At 28.4% G+C, this 18,746-nt stretch overlaps 2 protein-coding genes across 2 annotated transcripts in view; one reads left to right on the forward strand and one right to left on the reverse strand.

Annotated features, from left to right (window-relative positions):
• Positions 1–102: 102 nt before the first annotated feature.
• LOC149882672 (actin-related protein 2/3 complex subunit 4) lies at positions 103–966 on the reverse strand. Its single transcript, XM_090101173.1, has one exon. It carries the CDS (start codon positions 908–910, stop codon positions 404–406), a length of 507 nt encoding a protein of 168 aa, XP_089957299.1. The 5' UTR covers positions 911–966; the 3' UTR covers positions 103–403.
• Positions 967–1,749: 783 nt separating this feature from the next.
• The window catches only part of LOC149882673 (CCR4-NOT transcription complex subunit 1-like), a 33,847-nt gene continuing 16,850 nt past the window's right edge, over positions 1,750–18,746 (forward strand). The window contains exons 1-20 of the mRNA XM_090099562.1: positions 1,750–1,877; positions 1,982–2,097; positions 5,728–5,832; positions 6,984–7,082; positions 7,631–7,699; positions 9,299–9,353; positions 9,806–9,862; positions 10,020–10,291; positions 10,383–10,438; positions 10,625–10,701; positions 10,847–10,896; positions 15,247–15,504; positions 15,709–15,836; positions 16,270–16,402; positions 16,541–16,648; positions 16,769–16,903; positions 17,209–17,331; positions 17,466–17,611; positions 17,851–18,025; positions 18,277–18,571. Of these exons, the coding sequence (XP_089955688.1) occupies positions 1,984–2,097; positions 5,728–5,832; positions 6,984–7,082; positions 7,631–7,699; positions 9,299–9,353; positions 9,806–9,862; positions 10,020–10,291; positions 10,383–10,438; positions 10,625–10,701; positions 10,847–10,896; positions 15,247–15,504; positions 15,709–15,836; positions 16,270–16,402; positions 16,541–16,648; positions 16,769–16,903; positions 17,209–17,331; positions 17,466–17,611; positions 17,851–18,025; positions 18,277–18,571 (2,455 nt within the window). The 5' untranslated portion in view covers positions 1,750–1,877; positions 1,982–1,983. The remainder of the gene's footprint in view (positions 1,878–1,981; positions 2,098–5,727; positions 5,833–6,983; positions 7,083–7,630; positions 7,700–9,298; positions 9,354–9,805; positions 9,863–10,019; positions 10,292–10,382; positions 10,439–10,624; positions 10,702–10,846; positions 10,897–15,246; positions 15,505–15,708; positions 15,837–16,269; positions 16,403–16,540; positions 16,649–16,768; positions 16,904–17,208; positions 17,332–17,465; positions 17,612–17,850; positions 18,026–18,276; positions 18,572–18,746) is intronic.

Here is an 18,746-nt window from a genome sequence, read left to right on the forward strand (position 1 = left end):
AAAGAAAATTGATTTACCCAAAGCTAATATTATATTTTATCATATCTTATTTTACTGGCAATAAAGTTTTCACTGATTTTTAGGGAAATATAATAGACTATATCAAGCTTTATGTTCTAATGAAATCATTTTCAATAAAATGATACACTTCCATTAGGTAGATTAAAGCAAAAAAATCATCATGATATTGATGACAAAACAAAAAAACGAAGAAGAAGCATTAAAAAACATTCTTATAAAAAAAAGAAAAGTTAAAACAGAAAGTTAAAAAATGTATTGATTTTGTAAGAAATTGATAATTCAAAATATTTACTGAACAAAAATTAAAATCCATTTTAATTATTAACACTAGACCCAGGTTTAAGGAAAAAAAATTTACTTTTTACATATATCATTCTCTGAATTAAAAGTTCTTCAAGAATTCTTCAGCAGATATACGAGCTCTGGCATTTAAGGACAATTTCATCTCACTAATTTCTTTGTCAATTTCCTCCATAAACTGAATGACAAAATCTACCAATTTCTTTTTGTACATTTGCTCAATATGTGTACTTGAGATAAGGAAACTGATGTCATACCCTTTTATTGGCTTACGCCTCAAAATAAAAAAGTTTTCAGCACGAAGCATCATAAATCTCATAAACTTGTGACATAAAATTTTTTCTATCTCATCAGCTTGTTTAACAGCAATGCTGACACGAACTGAATTGATAGACCCCTCAATGAGAACCTTTTCTTTTTCATTACGTGCAATACAAATAGGAGTAAGTAGAAGTTCTTTACTTCCTCTGACTTCAACTTCAGGTTTTATGTGTCTCTCAACAATTTGAGATGAAAAAGACTCAATACATATAGCAGCTTCTAAAGTTGCGCGCACAGCATTTAAATAAGGTTTCAAAGTTGCAGTCATTATTAACTATTTGCAATAACCTACAAAGAGAGAAACACATAAGTACAGCAGTTATATACTAACTGTCAAAATATACTAAGCAACAACTTCTGCCAAAAAAAAAAAAAAGCAATTAAAAAATATTCAAAAAATATCAATGATTTTAAAAACCTCTTTCTTAATTTTACATATATTTTATTCCATTAAAACACCAATAAATTATTTGAGTTCTTCAAGGTAATTTACCATATTGTATTATTGTTAAAGTGTGTGTATATATATATACATATATATATATATATATATATATATATATATATATATATATATATATATATATATATATATATATATATATATATATATATATATATATATATATATATATATATATATATATATATATATATATATATATATAGTAAAAGCATGCACTCTTTCAGCCAAAAAATATATTGCACTTAATATAACACACTTATATGATTAATTCAAAGGAATTTGAGAACTTATAAAATAATAACTGCATGCTCTTTGGAGAAAGCCATTTTCGTTAGAGTTTTACCTGCAATATGTAAACGTTATTTATTACACCCAAAATGACAAGCCGAATACTGAAAAAGCTCTCATTTAAAATTAAAGTGCAGATATATAATATACCACATACATATTTTTTATCTTTATCTATTATATAAAAATTTTGAAAAAAATTTATTTTATAGAAAAAAAAAAAAAATTCTAATACCAAAATTAAAGTAATTGCTATATCTTTGAATAATTATTGGTATTCATTATGGTCAGTAGTTTCTCTTTTAATTAAAGTATACCGTAACATTAAACCATCTTCATGCAGTTATTAAAACCTCTGCGTAGAAGGTTTCAATCATCATACTCCAACGAACATTTACTAATTCTATTCTTCAACTCGTGCGAAAGTGAGATAGCACAGTGTCTAATCGCAATAATTCACCAACTTCTGAAGAATAACTCAGTAAAATTTTAAAGTACTTTAAAAAAGTAAAGCTTCATAGATTTCACAATAGACTCTATGCGCCAGGGAGTGCAATGCACTCGTGGTGTTTTTGTTTATTTTAGGTATGAGCACAGGTCCTAGTTTGGACGGTCTGTCACTTGCTTTGTCACAGATCAGCTTTGGTGTTACTGAATTATCAAAGAAAAATTATAAAAGTAATGCAGCTGAGCTAAAATCAGTAAGTCGTTCTAAAATTTTCTAGCTTCTTAAAAGCTAAATCATAGAGTTTAATTGGGCTTACAAGCAGGATTTTTTTTTCCATAAATGTTTAAAAATAAATAAATAAAATAACAAACAACCATTCTTTATTTTCTCTGGAATCAATTATGTGTATTATTAAGCTTAAAATGAAAATATTGATTTAATAAAAACACTTCTCTGTTTTTATTAAATGAAGATCTAAAGAATGTTATTTTATGATTTCAAAATTGTAAAGCTCAACATTTCATAAGCTGTCCTTGAAAACTGCATAGTTTTTACTTTTTAATACACATAAAATATGCATTATACTTTAATGGCTTAACATAACTGATGCTTTAGACTTAATTCATATTATTGTTCATGTTATTTTTTTGGTTTCAAGATATTCTACTTTACATATTAAATATTCATACATAGTGTACTGTTTGTATTTGTATCATGTATTTGATCTACATTTACATCATACTACGCAAACAGACAGGTCTTTTACGGTAAATCTTTTTAGTAATTAGCAAACTGCTATTTAACTTAAAGTTCATAGTACTCTCCACTTTTTACACTGGATTTCATGACTGTGGGTTGTATTGCAAATTATTGTGCTCAGTGCCAGATAAATGGGATTGCTTGTCCCCCCCTCCTCCTCCTCTCTCCTTCCTACCTCCATATTGGGAGATTTACAGTGAAAAAGAAAAATGATTGTAAAAAGAAAAAAGTCAATAGATGTTAGTTAAGTCAATCTTGATGCTGATAAGCAATATCAATAATAATTTCAAAGTATTAAAAAAAAACATCAATAAACAGAACAGAGCAAATGTTACTCTCTTAAATCAGATGTGCTTTTCCTGGACATTCCTGGTCTAAATTATTTTTCAATAAACATGTTTTCATTGCCCAATAGTTTCAAAGCAGACTGGTGCGCAGAGTTAAATAATTCCAGATATATTTTCAGTATTCTTAAGTTTTGACATTTATCTCTTCTATTAAATTTAATTAAAAATCATTATGACACTAAAATTTTTATGCTTTATATATTTTACACTATTAAACTTTAAATTAATATAGGCAATTTTTTATAATTCATAAAATTTGTAGTTTATATGAAGTTTTGGAAAAATTTACAAAATTTAAAAAATATAGTCTGAACTTAGATCAATGTATCATGCTTAAAAATAGCCCTTTTTTTCTATTAAAATAATATATTTATAGTTAAAAATCTTTTGTTTTGTTACTTTAAAGGTTAAAATAATAGACATTTTACCTTTCAGTCATTTAATTCATATAATCCTGAAATTTCTCCTGCTGAGCACCAACCCACCCTCTTGAGCACCACCAAAAAAAATACAACTAAGTTTACAAAAAGAAGTTATTAATAAAAACAGCAAATATTTAATTACAGATTTATTGGATATAATGTAAGGTGTGTGATGAAGCAGTAACATACCTTGCAGTTGTGCAGAAAATAATCTACTATTCAAACAAACAACAAGTACTTACAGTGAAGACAATTTCTTATGATGTATTACATAAGAACTCAAAAAAATATTGTAAGAACTCACAAGCTTCCTTTATTAATGCAATAATTACATCATTGACTTCATGATGTAATTGATGTATTAATTAAGGAGGCTTATCACAGATGAAATCTGTGATAAACTTTTATCAATAAAAGAAAATTACACAAAAGCTAGTTTATTAGTTTTTGTAAAGAGTTAATGCAGTACTATTTGAAGTGAGTTTTTAATTTTCATTTTTTAATATGGCTTATTGATAGCTCTGTTTGTATATTGTAATTCAGTTACATGTAGAGTTTCAAGATTGATTAGAGAATAAGTAGTTATAAATCTGGTATTCCAATTTAGTTTCAATTTTAAAACATTGTTTTTGTGTTGTATATTTTTTTCCCTTGAGCAAATATTCTTTTTCTTTAAACGCAGTTTAAACGTAAAAGATTATTTGAAACATAAACTAATTTTTGCAAAAGTATTTTTCATCTGTTTAATAAGTTTAGTTGTATTTAACCTAAGTTTGATTGCTTGTAACGTAACTCTTTTTTAAACACTGACTCAATTTTTAAAGCAACACTTTTCTTGGTAAAATTCTCATAGCTTGCTAAAGTTTTCTAGCAGAAGAACATTTTAAAAACAAAATTGTTAATTGGTATAAGTTAGCTATATTTATCAGACAAAATATTGCATTTTCAAATGAGATAAATTTTATATCAAAACATGAGATTACTTCATGAATTGACACTACAAAATTTAAAAGTTATTCTCACCTTAAACATCTGTAGTACAAAAAAAAAGACAATTTTCAACTCCTAATGGTTATGTCTTGCATCTCCTATTGCAATACATCTTTTGAAATTTAGTCCCATAAGCATAAAATTTACTATTTTCCGTATTGTTACTTGGATATGTTCCTTTGATATAGAGGTGATTGCTATAAAAAAAAATGTATTTTTACAATTGGGAGAGGTAGGGGGACAAGGAATTTAAAAATGAAGGCCAAGAAAGTGCAGAAAGAAACAATTATAACTACATACTCTATTGTCTTTTTTACATGTTGTACAGATAGCTTTTCAGCCATAGTTAGACATTCAAATCTAATTTCAAGATATTTACGTCTCTTTTAAATATACCTACTTTTTTTTCTCTCTCTCTCTCTTAAACCAAAATATGGTTATGTACAACTTTTAAAAGAACTTGATCCTCTTCAGCAGTTTTAAAAATAGTTATAATTAATCATAAAATATTCATTTTTTTGAAAATTTTGAGCTGATTTTTTTTTTAATTAATCACATTTCATTACATTACGATATTGAAGAAAGATAGTCATTAACTTGTAATCCAGTTTTTTTGATGCATTCACATGAAAATTTCCTTTCTTTAAAAAGTTATTTGGTTAATGCAGGTTTCCCTGGTTTCTCTCTTTTCTTAATGTTATATCTCCTGAAATGATGCAATGATTAGGGTTTTTTTTCTTTGTTTACTATCTTTGTTTTAATACTTAAATCCATATTTTTTAAGTGAAATGTTTTTATAAAAAAAAAAAAGTTTTATTTTGATAAAATCTTATAAAAAAAACCTGTAGAATTATCTATATAAATAAGCAATGTTTATAAGCTTGATTGAATATATTTAGGATTAAATCAGCTTCTGAGGTCATTATCTTGAATGATCCCTTAATTAACTTTAAAATTTTTAAATTTAACTTTAAATAGCAGAGTTTATTGAATTTTAGAGATGTAATATAAAGATGAATTTTAATGGATAAAATTTGTTCATAGTTTTATGAACATTTATTATTTATTAGGGAGGGGATGTGTGTATTACAAATGAATGAATAATCCGCATATAGTCAAAAGTTCTATTTTTATTATATTTGCAATTATAGGTAAAAAGTTGTGTACAACTATTGTTTCCTATACTTACAAACTATTTTAAAATCTTTACTCAAAAACTTTTAAATCCTGTCAAAATTAATACAAAGTTAGTGAATTGAGAGTAAGCATAAATATAGCAAGAGTGAGAAATGACATAAATAATTGAACGAAAAGGGTTTCATGCACTTGTTTGATGGAATTATTTTATCTGATGTTTTGTTTTAGATAGTCCAGAAATACGGTCCAGAAGCTGAGAGACATTTATTTCGCTGTCTTCTTTCTTTTGTGGATTTCAATTGTGATAATAACAGTAATCGGGATATAGCACAGGTGAGTTTTTTTTTTTTTTTTATAAAGCTAACATACTTGATTTTATAGTAATAGATAAGTTATAATTATAGTATTTGTAATTATACAACTATATATAATTTTAATTTAAAAGTTGTTGACTTAGGGGTTTAACCGGCATAACTTAATGAGCTGGTTATTCGGTCAATTTGATTGAGTTGGATATTTATGATAAATCTTATTTTAACAGAAAATTAAATCTATATTTAAATTCACAATAGCTCATTGAACAACCTTAATATTTTTAAAGACACATTCAGTAACAGTTAATAATCAACATTTTCATCAATTGGTATCATACTAATACTATTGTAATGTTTAAAACTATTTAAACTAATAAGTTAAATTGGTAGATAAATTTTAAACAAAAAATGTTTAGCTGATATTCTTATACAGTAAATAAATAATTCAACTTTCCTAGCAAGGTATGTCATTTATTTATCACACTAACTTTGAGGAGCACATCATTGAAGTGGCATAAGAAACTTCTTTTTTTCCCTGAATTCTAACATATTACCTATAAACAATTGTTTTATATATTTTTATCTATTTTATTCCATCACTCCTGATCTGAACTTTAATTATTTTATTAACCTTGAATTGATATTGTAAAAAACAATTCCTCTGCAAATGGTCTTACTTGTGCTTCATAGTTTTAATTGATTCTCAAATCTTGATTTTGAGATGTTTACCTTTTTAGTAATCTCTTGTGTTGCCTGAAGCCAATCCAAGTCCATTAATATCTTAACTTTGTTGTCATCAACCTCAATTAGTTTTCCTGTGCTTTAGGCATCTTTGATATCAAAATCTCCAGACCAAAACTTTCTAAACCTGTTTGGAGTAAATTAAAGAAATTATAATAAGCTATTTAGGAGTCTGAAAGAAATGCAATTAAACTTATAAATAACAAACCATTTAAGTTTATTTTGTTTACTTTTTTAACAAAATAAATTGTGTACTTTGTCAGACAAATCAGTATGTTTTGATTTTGTAAAGAAATAAAAGCAGGCCTGATGCAAACATTTTTTACAAGGTGTTTCAAATTTCAGTATTTGGCTTCTATTTTTTAGAGATAACAGAAGACTTAAATAATGAAGCTAGTTTTTAATTTGTAGAAACTGTTTTTCTTTTAGGTTCAGCTCTTTGTTGAAGCTTGTCAAGAACTTGTGATTAAACCAAATTTTGTTTCTGTACTTTGCTACGCATTAGAGAAGCCTGAAGCTTTACAGAAAGTATGAGTAAAACTGCCTTTAGTTGCAAGATTTGCTCTTTTATATTGCTATATAGTTTATTTGCTGTTTTATATTGCTTATAGTTTTCTGCACTTCTATTTATAAAAACTGCAAAAACCCCCTACTATCTTTACCAGTAAAACAAATTAAATTTGATTCTATTAAATTCTGAACTAGCACATCTTGGTTTTACATATATTAAATTCATTTTAACACTTTACATGTTATTTTTGTTTAGTATCATTCTATACTTACTTTATATTACATACTTTATTTAGCAAAATCATAAAGTTTAAATACTATTTTAAATATAGACAAATTCCTCTGATTTAATGATGCAGTCACTTGTAAACTAGTTGCATTTTTGTTACCATGGTGAAGTCTCCTTAATTTTTCTTAACATTTTAACATTTTAATGACGTTTTTCTGTGCTGGATTTATCAAGATTTCTTTCACTCTGCTTCAATTATTTTCATGAATCTTTGTTTCAGTTTTGTATTGATATATAATATTGAAATCTTAGACTAGAATTTTATTTCTTATTTTAGTCAATCAAACCTTCTCTTCAATTTTTGCATTTGTTCAGCAAGATTTTAAAACTATCTAAAGTACAAGAGGTAATATAATTTTGTGTTATAACAATTATTGTTGCTCTTAAATACAACTTTTAAGAATATTATCTTTACTAATGTAATTTTTCTCTCATCTTTTAAATAAAAAACTGTCTAAGTTTACTTCTTTTTTGTTTTTTAAATTCTGAAATATTTTTTTTACAATACAGAAATTGTTAGCAAATTTTATAAGTTAATACTTTTTTTAACATGGCATCTGCATTTTGCTAATTAACTGCAAAAGAGTATTTAGTCAATCCATGACTTCTTGCTAACTTTTTAACAAACTTATTAACATTAGTTACAGATTAGAATATTTTTCTAATCAACAATTATATCTGCTATCAAACAGTTTGACATAATTGCCTGAGGACTCAGCAAAGCTAAATCTGGCCTCCTATCATTAAACAGCCATGAAATCTTGAGATTATAATTTAAGAAGTCAAAGTAGTTCTAAAGATTTTTACCACAAAGCAATGTAGCAAATAGATCTCTTGATGTGGAATTGTTAGAACACGCTGTATCAAGTATTCTAGAAAAAAAAGTGATTATAATGGCCCAAATGGGGCAAAAAACCTTTCATCATTAAGGTTGACAAAGTTAGGCATTTGAATTATGTAACAGTGTCATGCAAATGGGCCACAGTTGCTTTGAAATAAGGTAATTTATTAAGATAATAGCAAGTTTGATATTTCCATCAGATAATTGAGCCCAAGAAATGGCATTTGAGTATTTGATGCCAATATTTAAATACAACTAAAAATGAGATTACTATGTTTTTCATCACTTTTTGCTTTTAAATTTTTAAATTTACCGTTAGAAATTGATAGGCAGTTGACCATGAAAGGTATATAGAAAATGGTAGGCAGTTGACCATGAAAGGTATATAGAAAATAATACTACTCTATGTGATCCTTAAACTGGACAATTTTGTATCACCGCCTAAGGTGTTTTGTGAGGTAATAGAATACACCACAATAGATTAAATTTTTAATAATTCCATGAATGTTTTTGATTTGTTAAATTAAAGGTAAAATATTCCTGAATCATTAATAAGCAAAATGTTTTTTGCATTGATTTGACACAGCTTAAAAGTCATGATATAATAATAATAATTTATAAACTATATATGCTAACAACCAACTCTATTTTAAAGGAAATATTCAAAATTTGGTGTAATCTTTTTTTTTTTTTTTATTTTTGGTTGTAGTAGCCTTAAGATGTATTTAAAATGACTAATTTTGTTTTTTTTGTTTATTAAATTATATAATGCTAATATACTATAGCAATATTATATAGCATGGTCACAAGTATATAGTAAAATTTTTCTGTGTGATTGGGAATAAATATGAATATATATGAAGTATTAAACATTTGAATCTCTATGGAAAAGAGGTTTTTAGTTTTGTTCTCTATTTCACTTTACCAAACAGATACTTTTTAGCTAGTCTGGTTTTTATTTTATTTACTTTAAATTAAATAACTTAATGGTATCAGTTATTTCCAATATAAATATATTTGAAGCAACATCTGTTTTTTAATAATGTGTAAATAATTTCCTTTTTAGTATATTAGTTTTTATAAAGTTACTTTATTTGTATTTAGGTTGTTTTTGGAATTGGTCTTCAAAGTTCAAAAAATACCGCTTTTCAATCAGCAGGTAATGAAATAGTTACTTAGCTGACCAGATTTTCCCATTGTTTTATGCCAGTATAATTTTTAAAGAATATTTGTACACAGATAAATTTCTAACTTGTTATAATTACATTTATCTGCACACAATTTTCAAACTGAATGTTAAAGGGATATTTAAATAATGACAGCTATCAAAGTTTTTTTTTTTTTTTTTTTTTTATTTCTTTTCTAAAAGAAAAGATTTTAACTTTTTAATATTTTATATGGTAAAAAGATACAGAAAGGCAAATACACTTTACTTAATTTTTCAATTTGTTTCAAAAAAAATTATTATTCCAACAAGAATTTAAAATAAATAGAAAATTTACAGAGAATGCTAATGGTGTAAAATTTGTAATGATAAGAGGCATAAAGTGAAGAATAATATTTATCAAAATAGGAGTTAGTATTTTTTTTTTGTATTTTTGATTTTTTTAGCTCATGCCTTTGTAAAACAAAAACTTCCAGAATTACTTCGATCCTATATAGACTCAGGTAACAGGGGCTATTTAATTTTTTCTTATATATTAAAAGTTATTTTTTCTATAATATTGTGTTTTTTTCATAAGAGTCTGATTCTTCACAGACATGTATTAGACAGATATTTTTGCATAATATTTTCTAATAATATTTTTATATTTTAACTTTAAAGAGTTAATTGGAAGTACCAGTCAAGAAGCAGCAGGTTTAGGAGACGTAGCAATAGAAGTGCTTCACCTCCTTTTAGCATATCTGTTGAATAAGAATCAGGAAGAATCTATTGTTCCTGAAGATCAACTGAAATCTTTTTTAAACTCCTTGAGGAAAGATTTTCCGTGGGAAAGAGTTCCTGCTGTTTTAGCTCCATTGTTATATCCAATTAAACAAGTTCAAGAAACTACTGCTTTAAATTTTGAAGTGGGCAATAAAATCAAAATAGAAATGGTGATCATGTGTTTTTATATATTAGTGTATAAACTGTTACTTTCTTACAATGAATGGTCACTGAAATTCTTAAATTTTAACTTTTACATAGATGGAACAAAGTTTAAGTGATTTAATTGAGGAGATGGGGTATGGATGCATTGCAACGTAAGTGAATTTATCATTTTCACTTCATTAACAAAAAATATATTCTAAAACTCCACAATTTAGAATATTCAGTTTTATTGTCATCTCCATACACAATCTTTTTTGATAACAAATGCCTAATATATGTCTAAACTTAATAATATTGATGTCATCATTATTTATGCTGTTGTAATCATATGATTGTAGACGTGAAGACTGTAGAGATACATTATCTCACATAAATGCTGCTAATTTGACACCAGCTGTTGTTGCTATGGTGCTAGGTAGGTGATCATGTCTTTTAACCTTTGGTTTTTCTAATTTTTTATTTTTGGTTTTAAAGAATTAATATAAAATTTTTATGCTTTACTAGTAATATCCAATACTTAGTAGGAAATAATTATTTATTAATTGTTCTATTGCTTTTAGGAATGATGGCACGCACAAGAGTTGGGTTAGAAGGTAGTGGTTCAATGCAGGTATTTGTTTCCTTTTGCATCTTTTACTTTGTAAATTTACTTTCACTGTCAATTTCAAGTTCATGTTCTCAAGTTCAGAACATCTACATAAAGTAAGTGAATAGTGTTTATCTGATATTTGGTCACCAATGACCAAAGACTACAGAACCACCATTCACCTAAAGAAAAAGATTGTTAAAACAGGATACAGTTCTGTTGATTTCTCTACTTTAGAAACTTCCTTTTCATTTTTCCTAAAGAAAAATGTATTTCTAATTATGAATGAAATAATGAAGATGCAAGCTACTTTTAACCCAAATGATAATTAGGTCTTAAAAGCTAGAAGTATAATATGTAAAGGAGCTGGAAGCTGACAATTAATAGCTCCAATCTTCAAATAATCTACTGCAGCCCAAGGATTTTTTGAAGCTCAAACCATCCGATAGCCTATATAAACCATCCAATAGCTTCTATAAACCATCCAATAGCCTCTATAAACCATCCAATAGCCCCTTTGAATCATCCAATAGCCTCACTGTGTCACGAAATGACTTTTAATTCGAACCTCTTGTCCCGAGAAAACCCTTTGGAGGTTTGAGAGAACACATGTGTAGAATAACACTAGAGTTGGTTTTGAAATCTTTCATCATCGTCCGAGAAAGAAAAATCAGTTTAAATTTTTTAATTTTATTGCTCAGAATAAAAATTTTACAAAAAAATAATTTCTTTAAAAAAATTTTGTTCTCTATTATAACATATAAATTTCTTCAACATATAATGTGTTTGCAACTCTAAACAAAGCAAAACCAAAAAAAATACATACAAACTATTCTTGAAAGACAAACAGTTTTCTACTTTCAGATTTGAAATTCAAGCTGTGAAAAACATTAATGATTCTAGATACTTATACAAAATTATTCTACTCAATTGATTAAGAAGCAAGCCTTTATTAAACTCTTACATAGCATATGTAATTAATAACTGTAAATGTTTCTTCCACAAATAGAAATCAAAATAAATGTTTACTGTTATACTCGATCAAACAGTTTCGAAGATTCCTGGGATAATCCCGATGGATGGCTGGCCTCTTGAAACGTTGCCAATGAAGACTGAAGTTGTGGTGAAGTGACTCTGTGGCTTGCTCAGAAAAGATGCCCAGAGAGTGGTTGTGGCGATCAATAAACTGTGTCACATGGAAGAAAACAGCATGTGCTTTGGGGGTAACACTTGTGTTTGGAAGGTTGAGATAGGAAGCTTTAAACTCTTCAATAAGCTCACAGTAGTTCTGTTGGAGTGTATTCCCAAAGCAGGCATGAACAACAGCATCAAATTTTCTGAGGGTTTCAATAAATGGAAATGCCAAAAAGCAAGCATGCTTCTCTGCAAGTTGTTGAAGTGAGTCAACATTTCTCAAAAGCTTTCTACACTCATTGCCAGCAAATTGTCCTTCATGAAAAGGTTGTTGTTGAATGTTGATCATCTTTGGCCACTCATCTGCATTTTGCCAAACCTGACAGAGGTTCTTAAAGAGGTGGTTCACAACACCAATAAGAAGGTGAAGTTCCATAGGAGGAATAAAATCTAGGACAAGAGTATCATCAGAAAGTCTTATTATTGGCTGGTGAACAACATTTTGAAAGTCCCTTGCCTTTTTTGTTTGGGCACCGGCTGCTTGGAAGCCTTCAAAATCAGAACGAATGGAGCCAAATGTTCGAAGCTCACCACTGTGATGAAGATTCTTTGACTCAATGTCACACCAGGTGCAAGGGTGTGCATTAGAGTGAGATTGCAAGCCACAAATTATGTTAGCAAGCTTCATGTCGCATGACAACACAAAAGACATTCTCTCTAAGCACAGTTTATCCAGGATTTGTTTGACATTGTCATAGTTTTCAGAGACATTTTCTGCAATGGCCACCAAAAGTTGACGCTTCACTCCTGAGTCTTTGAAATTTTTAAAGAGAGGTTTCTTTGATGGAGGAGAAGTATCTGGTGTTTCTAAGCTCATAATACCAAAAGAAACTTTCACAAAACCGCCTCCACCATCTATCCCCACCTTAATAAGCTGGTCTGACTGAGGGCCTCTGACTTCAGCAACAGTGTTTCTTAATGACTCCATTTCATTGCAGTACACCAATAAATGTTTAGACTCTTGGCTAGTACTTTTGGATGTATCAGTAATTTCTGAGGTGACAAAGAGGTCAGAAAGTTGCTTTCCAAGAGATTCAAACTTTTCTCTGAAATTTTTCTCCACAACACGCTGTGGAACTACTTTGTTTAGAGTTGAAGCAAGCATATTCATTCCTCTATTTGAAAGACCAATCTGGTTTTGAACTTGTACTAGATGTTGTGCAGTCAAGGTGGGTGTAGATGAAGGAAATAATTCTCTTTGTCGCGATGGACCTGCAAAAAATCACAGAAAGTTACCATTGTATCATTTCCGAAATTCATAGTGTATATTTTATTGCTATGCCCTTTGACAAAAGTTTTTTTTTGTTTAAAAAGTACAGTTTTTACCTGGAGTTACTGGAAAAGGTCTTCCTACTCCTTGATTGAGACAGACAGTGCCATGGGGGAAGGAACTTTGTTGGCAATTACAGAAACAGCCACTCTTTCTGCTGCTTTTTCGTCCTTTTCTGCAACTTTGAGTAAGTTCTGTCGTAACATTGCTTTAGTACAGACATGAGGGATGCCTCTTCCTATCAATGAAAAGCATGCTGAACATCTTTTCTCAACAATTGGCTGTTCTATAAGCTGACTGGCAGTGTTTGTTGCTCCACTTATCTGAGGGCTTCTGAATTTTGCTTTTCCCACACTACAAATCAAGCAATCACATGCTGATTCTCTTGTTGCAGGACGGATCTTTATGTTTTGATAGTCTGGCAAGGAAGGAAGTTGGACATCTCTCCCTTCACCTTTTCTTCTGAGACTTACTCGACAGTTTTCACAGATTCCAATTGGTACTCTTTGGTCTTCAAAGTTGATTCTTTGGCCCAAAATTTCTTGACTGCGTTTAATCATAAAATCAGTCAGCTGCCTGTTAGCTTTGTTCATACAGAGAAAACAGACAGTTTTCCTGTTGTCTTCATGAGTTTTTGCTTGGTTAGGCATTTTGAAAAATGACGCACACCTTGTTCTTTTAAAACGGTTTCTAAACTGTTTGCAGGTTTTTCCCGGAATTTTTTAGTTAATTATTTTTTTGCTAAAATATTTTGTATGTACTGTTTGTAAAACAAATAACCAAAATAGACAGTTTTTTTGAGAAAGAAAAAAAAACTCTTAGTTTATTGACCTTATTAAATAAGCATAAAATTAGAAACTTTAAACTGATTTTTCTTTCTTGGACAATGATGAAAGATTTCAAAACCAACTCTAGTGTAATTCTACACATGTGTACTCTCAAACCTCCAAAGGGTTTTCTCGGGACAAGAGGTTCGAATTAATAGTCATTTCGTGACACAGTGGCCTATATAACTCTATGTATCAGGACACATTGTTTTTGTGCATGAATATTTGCAGAGTGTTAAAGTGTTGCTGTAAAAAAGTTCATGATGTTCAAGAGCTTAATTATAATGTTCAATCTTTTTATTCTAAACAATCTAGCAAGTCAGTACATCAAGAATTTTTTCAGGCAAGGGAAAAAATTGCAGTTCCAAATTATAATCTAATCTAGCAGGGTCTTCTAAAGGTAGTTGTTAAGTATAAAAGCATGCATGTGAGTTAGTCAAGACTTTTATATTATGGTAAAATATAAAGAAATTTTCTCTTTAGTGCACTAATTACTCAATTTTATGGCCTTTAAAAAACAAAACACTAACCAAGCTCTAGTACAAAGTTAAATTGCGAAGTTTATTTGACTTTGTGTTGTAATAATTACAGGAAAATTATTTGGTTAAATAATAAGTAAAAAAGTCTCTTTTTTGTGACAGAGTGGAAATTTAAAAGGTATATTTGGTTTTAAATTACACAATTTTATTCTTAAATCTCAAGGTAGCTTTATCACATAAATCCCAATTATTACTATAACAATTCAAACTCAAATTTCTCTCTTGGATATATGCCAAAGCTGTGAAAACTATGAAATTATAGATAAAGCCCAACTCAATTTAGAAACTCACATTCAATATCTTTTTCGATGGCAATTATTGTTTAACCTAATACAATTTTAATTTTAGTGTGACAAATTTTAAGTGTTAAAACAAACTATTTTTTATAGAACTGCAAATGGTTTCCAGAGTTATTCAAAATTAAAAAAAAACCTGTTAAAACACTAATAAAACTTTAAGCAACCATTCTGTAGTGTTTTGTTATCTATTATTTTTTATGTTATATTGGCAAAAGCTTAACTTTTTAATTTTTTTTTTTTTTTAGAATTATTCAAGAAGTTCAATTACTACAAACGATAAACGTCCTCAAACATGGAATGTTGAAGTTTTTATTGATGTTTTAAAAGAGATTAAACCATCATTAAACTGGTTGCAAGTTATACAAGAACTTGATCATCCAGGATTTTTAATCAAAGACCCTGATGGGCTGCAGCTAATTTTGTTTGCTTATTATAAAAGCACTAATAACAGTAGTTTTCCTGTTCAGTGTCTTTACAAGACTTGGATAAACACAATGGGTCAGGTAAATCTTTGATTTTTTACACAACCATCAAGAAATGATAAATTATTTTTTTGTTTTTGCGTGTGTATTCTATTAAAAAGTTCTCTTTTTTTTTAAGTTTTTTTTTTATAAAACTCTTAATAAAAATATTGCGAGAGAAAAAAATTTAATAAAACTTCCTTTGGTTGAAGAAGGATTATTCTTAATGTTTATGTATCATATTAGCTGTCTTGGATAGAAACATCACTAAATCATCCAGATGTATTTTGTTTCGGTGATCTGCCAGCTCGTTATGTAGATATAAGTTTACTGAAATCTGCTCCTGATGAAACAAATCGTGAAATGCGGACATGGTAAGCATCTGTTGAAGGAATTAGGTTACCATAGTTTATAGCTTTAATATTTCTTAATATTTTAATGAAATTTATTTATATATGGTTTAGAATAGAACTGCATAATAATTTTAACAGAAATTTATTTTAATTACTTAAAAAGTAATTATTAGAAGTTGAAAGAGTATTTTAAAGAAAGCTAGTTTGAGTTTTAAAAGACTGGTTCGTAAATATTAATCAGTTTTTATGTTTCATGTTTCTTTTGTTCTATTTGTTGTTGTTTTTTTCTCTTTCTTTACCAAAGTCAAAATATACAAACATCAAGCGTGAAAAAAAATCTCTTAATCTGATTTTTTGTACTTCATAAATAAAATAGTGGTTTTCCTAACAAAATATTCTTCCTTGATTGTAAAATAAGTTTGAAGTGTAAAAGTAGTTATTTTAAACTATTTAGGAAATCTCTTGATCTTGTGGAGATTTTGCTTCATTTATCTGAATCAGGAAGCTATGAAAATGTTCTTAAGCTATTTGCTTGGCCAGTTAAAAACTGTCCTGATGTACTTGTTTTAGCCTTATTACAAGTCACTGTAAGTTGTACAATACTTATGTTTAGTATTCTATATTATTAAAGATCCACAATTTACTATAAAGCTTTAGATTAAAAATTACTTTTGAATCAATTATCTAGTATTATGCTTAAAATAAGATCACTTACATTTTTTCAGTCTACATGGTATCCACTTCGTAATGATTTGGTATCAATGCTCATGCCTCTCTTTTTAATGAACCATCAAAACTCAATGTGTGTTCTACATTATGCATGGCATGGTCAGGTAAAAAAAAAAGAACCTGAAACTTTTATTTTTTACTACCAATACACATTAAATATATCTAATAAGTTTATTATCTAACTTAATACCGTTTATTTTATTGATCATTACTCTTTATTTTAGACCCAATCTCCCTCAATTCGGCAACTGGTAATGCAATCTATGGCAGATTGGTATTTAAAAGCTGAAAAGATTGGTGATCAAGTTGATCAGCAAACTCGTTTATCTAGAATTTTGGATGTTGCACAGGATTTAAAGGTAATTTCAATTTTAACAAGTATGTTTGTAAATTTGAATTTTAACAAGTATGTTTGTAAATTTGAATTTTAACAAGTATGTTCGTAAATTTGAATTTTATTTAAATTCAAATTAACAAACACTTAGCTTGACTTTTTTAAAAAAAAAAAAAAAAAAAGGAAATAATTTAAAAAACCTAAAGAAACCTTTTTAAGTTTTCTTTTTGGTCTTGCGTATTGAAAGAATTCCTAAAATGATCTGAAACTTTTATGACAATTTCAACCGATCAATAATCAGTATATTTAAATAAGCACTTTTATTATTAGGCATTGTCCATTTTACTGAATTCGTCTCCATTCTCATTTGTTATTGATTTGGCTGCCTTAGCATCACGAAGAGAATATTTAAAACTTGATAAGTGGTTGGCTGATAAACTTAGAGAGCACCAGGTTCAATTTGATAGTAACTTTTTGAAGCAGTTTTTAAATTTAACTTTGCTTACTGCATGAGATTTAAATGGTTTTTCTTTATAAAATAATAAAAGTTGTTTTGCTAATTGAGTTATTTTTAAAAATTCCTTTAGGAACCATTTACATTAGCTCTAGTAAACTTTCTCAAGCGTCGATGCCCACAACTGCTGGGTTTAAATGACAAAGAACTTCCAAAAGCAGTCCAATTACCACCCGAAACAATTTCTACCACATTATCATGTCTTCATCAATTTGGCAGGTATTCTTTTAGAAACAGCTAATGTGCTTTTTGTTTAGAGTAATAAGGCTGAAACACTTTTTCTTATTTGTTTATTATGAAAATTATGTAAATTATTGTGTATATTTGTTTTACTCTTTTGTCCTATTAGCTGGCACCAATAGATACAGTAAATATCAGATAGATCAAAAATTATATTTTGAGATTTATGGATTTTTTTGAAACTTCTTTGCAAGTCTATTTATACCTTTTAATTGCAGCGGACTTAATGTGGAATTAACAGATACAATTAAAACAATGTTATCAAATCATGGGCCATTAATGAAACCACGGCCTGGCACTTCTGTTCAAAATGTTCTGGTTATGCCTCCTAAACGTGAAGCTGGGTTCAGCTCACCACTAGCAGGAATGAGTCCCTCGCCTATTGGTACTCAGGTAACTTTAATCAGCTTAATACTTTCATTTGGGTTAGGTGGTGTAACATTAGGCTCTAGAGTATATAAAATCTGTTGTTTTTTTTTTTTGTTTTTTTTTGTTTTGTTTTGTTTTGTTTTTTTTTTTTGTTTTTTTTTATGCATTGGTCTGTATAAGTAGACTTAAATAGATTTATTTCTATTTTTTAAATAGTGTATATCTATTGATAAAAAAGAAAAATCAACAGATGCTTCTTTTTATTTTTTATTTAGCCTGATTCTTTTTCTTCTGTGTTTGGGCTATCAAATGCTTTCAACAATACCACCACAAGTGTCAGTCAGTATCAAAGTTTTAATGGATCATCTTTGGGAGGATTTAGTTCTTCTTTTGGAAGTCTAAGTGGTTTATCATCTTCATCTATGCAACAGCATTCTAAATTTAATCTTTTGAGTAGTTCAGTTGATAGAAGTACTTCTGTTCCTAATGGTAGTTCTTTATCTTCAGGCTCTTTATCTTCAATGGCACAAAATCCTTTAATATCTCAATTTACAGGGAATCAATCACCAGGTGTGCTGTTTTGTAAAAATTAATTCTTCTTTCTATCAAAGTTTTAAACAGATTTTGGTTTAGAGTTTCTATATTGTAATAAGTAGCTGAGTATTACAGTGACTTTTACACACACACACACACACACACACACACACACACACACACACACACACACACACACACACACACACAC

This window comes from Hydra viridissima, unplaced genomic scaffold (assembly GCF_058129835.1).
Source record: "Hydra viridissima isolate aposymbiotic clone 2 unplaced genomic scaffold, HvirCarnegie_v1 scaffold_10, whole genome shotgun sequence".
In the NCBI taxonomy this organism is placed as follows: domain Eukaryota; kingdom Metazoa; phylum Cnidaria; class Hydrozoa; order Anthoathecata; family Hydridae; genus Hydra; species Hydra viridissima.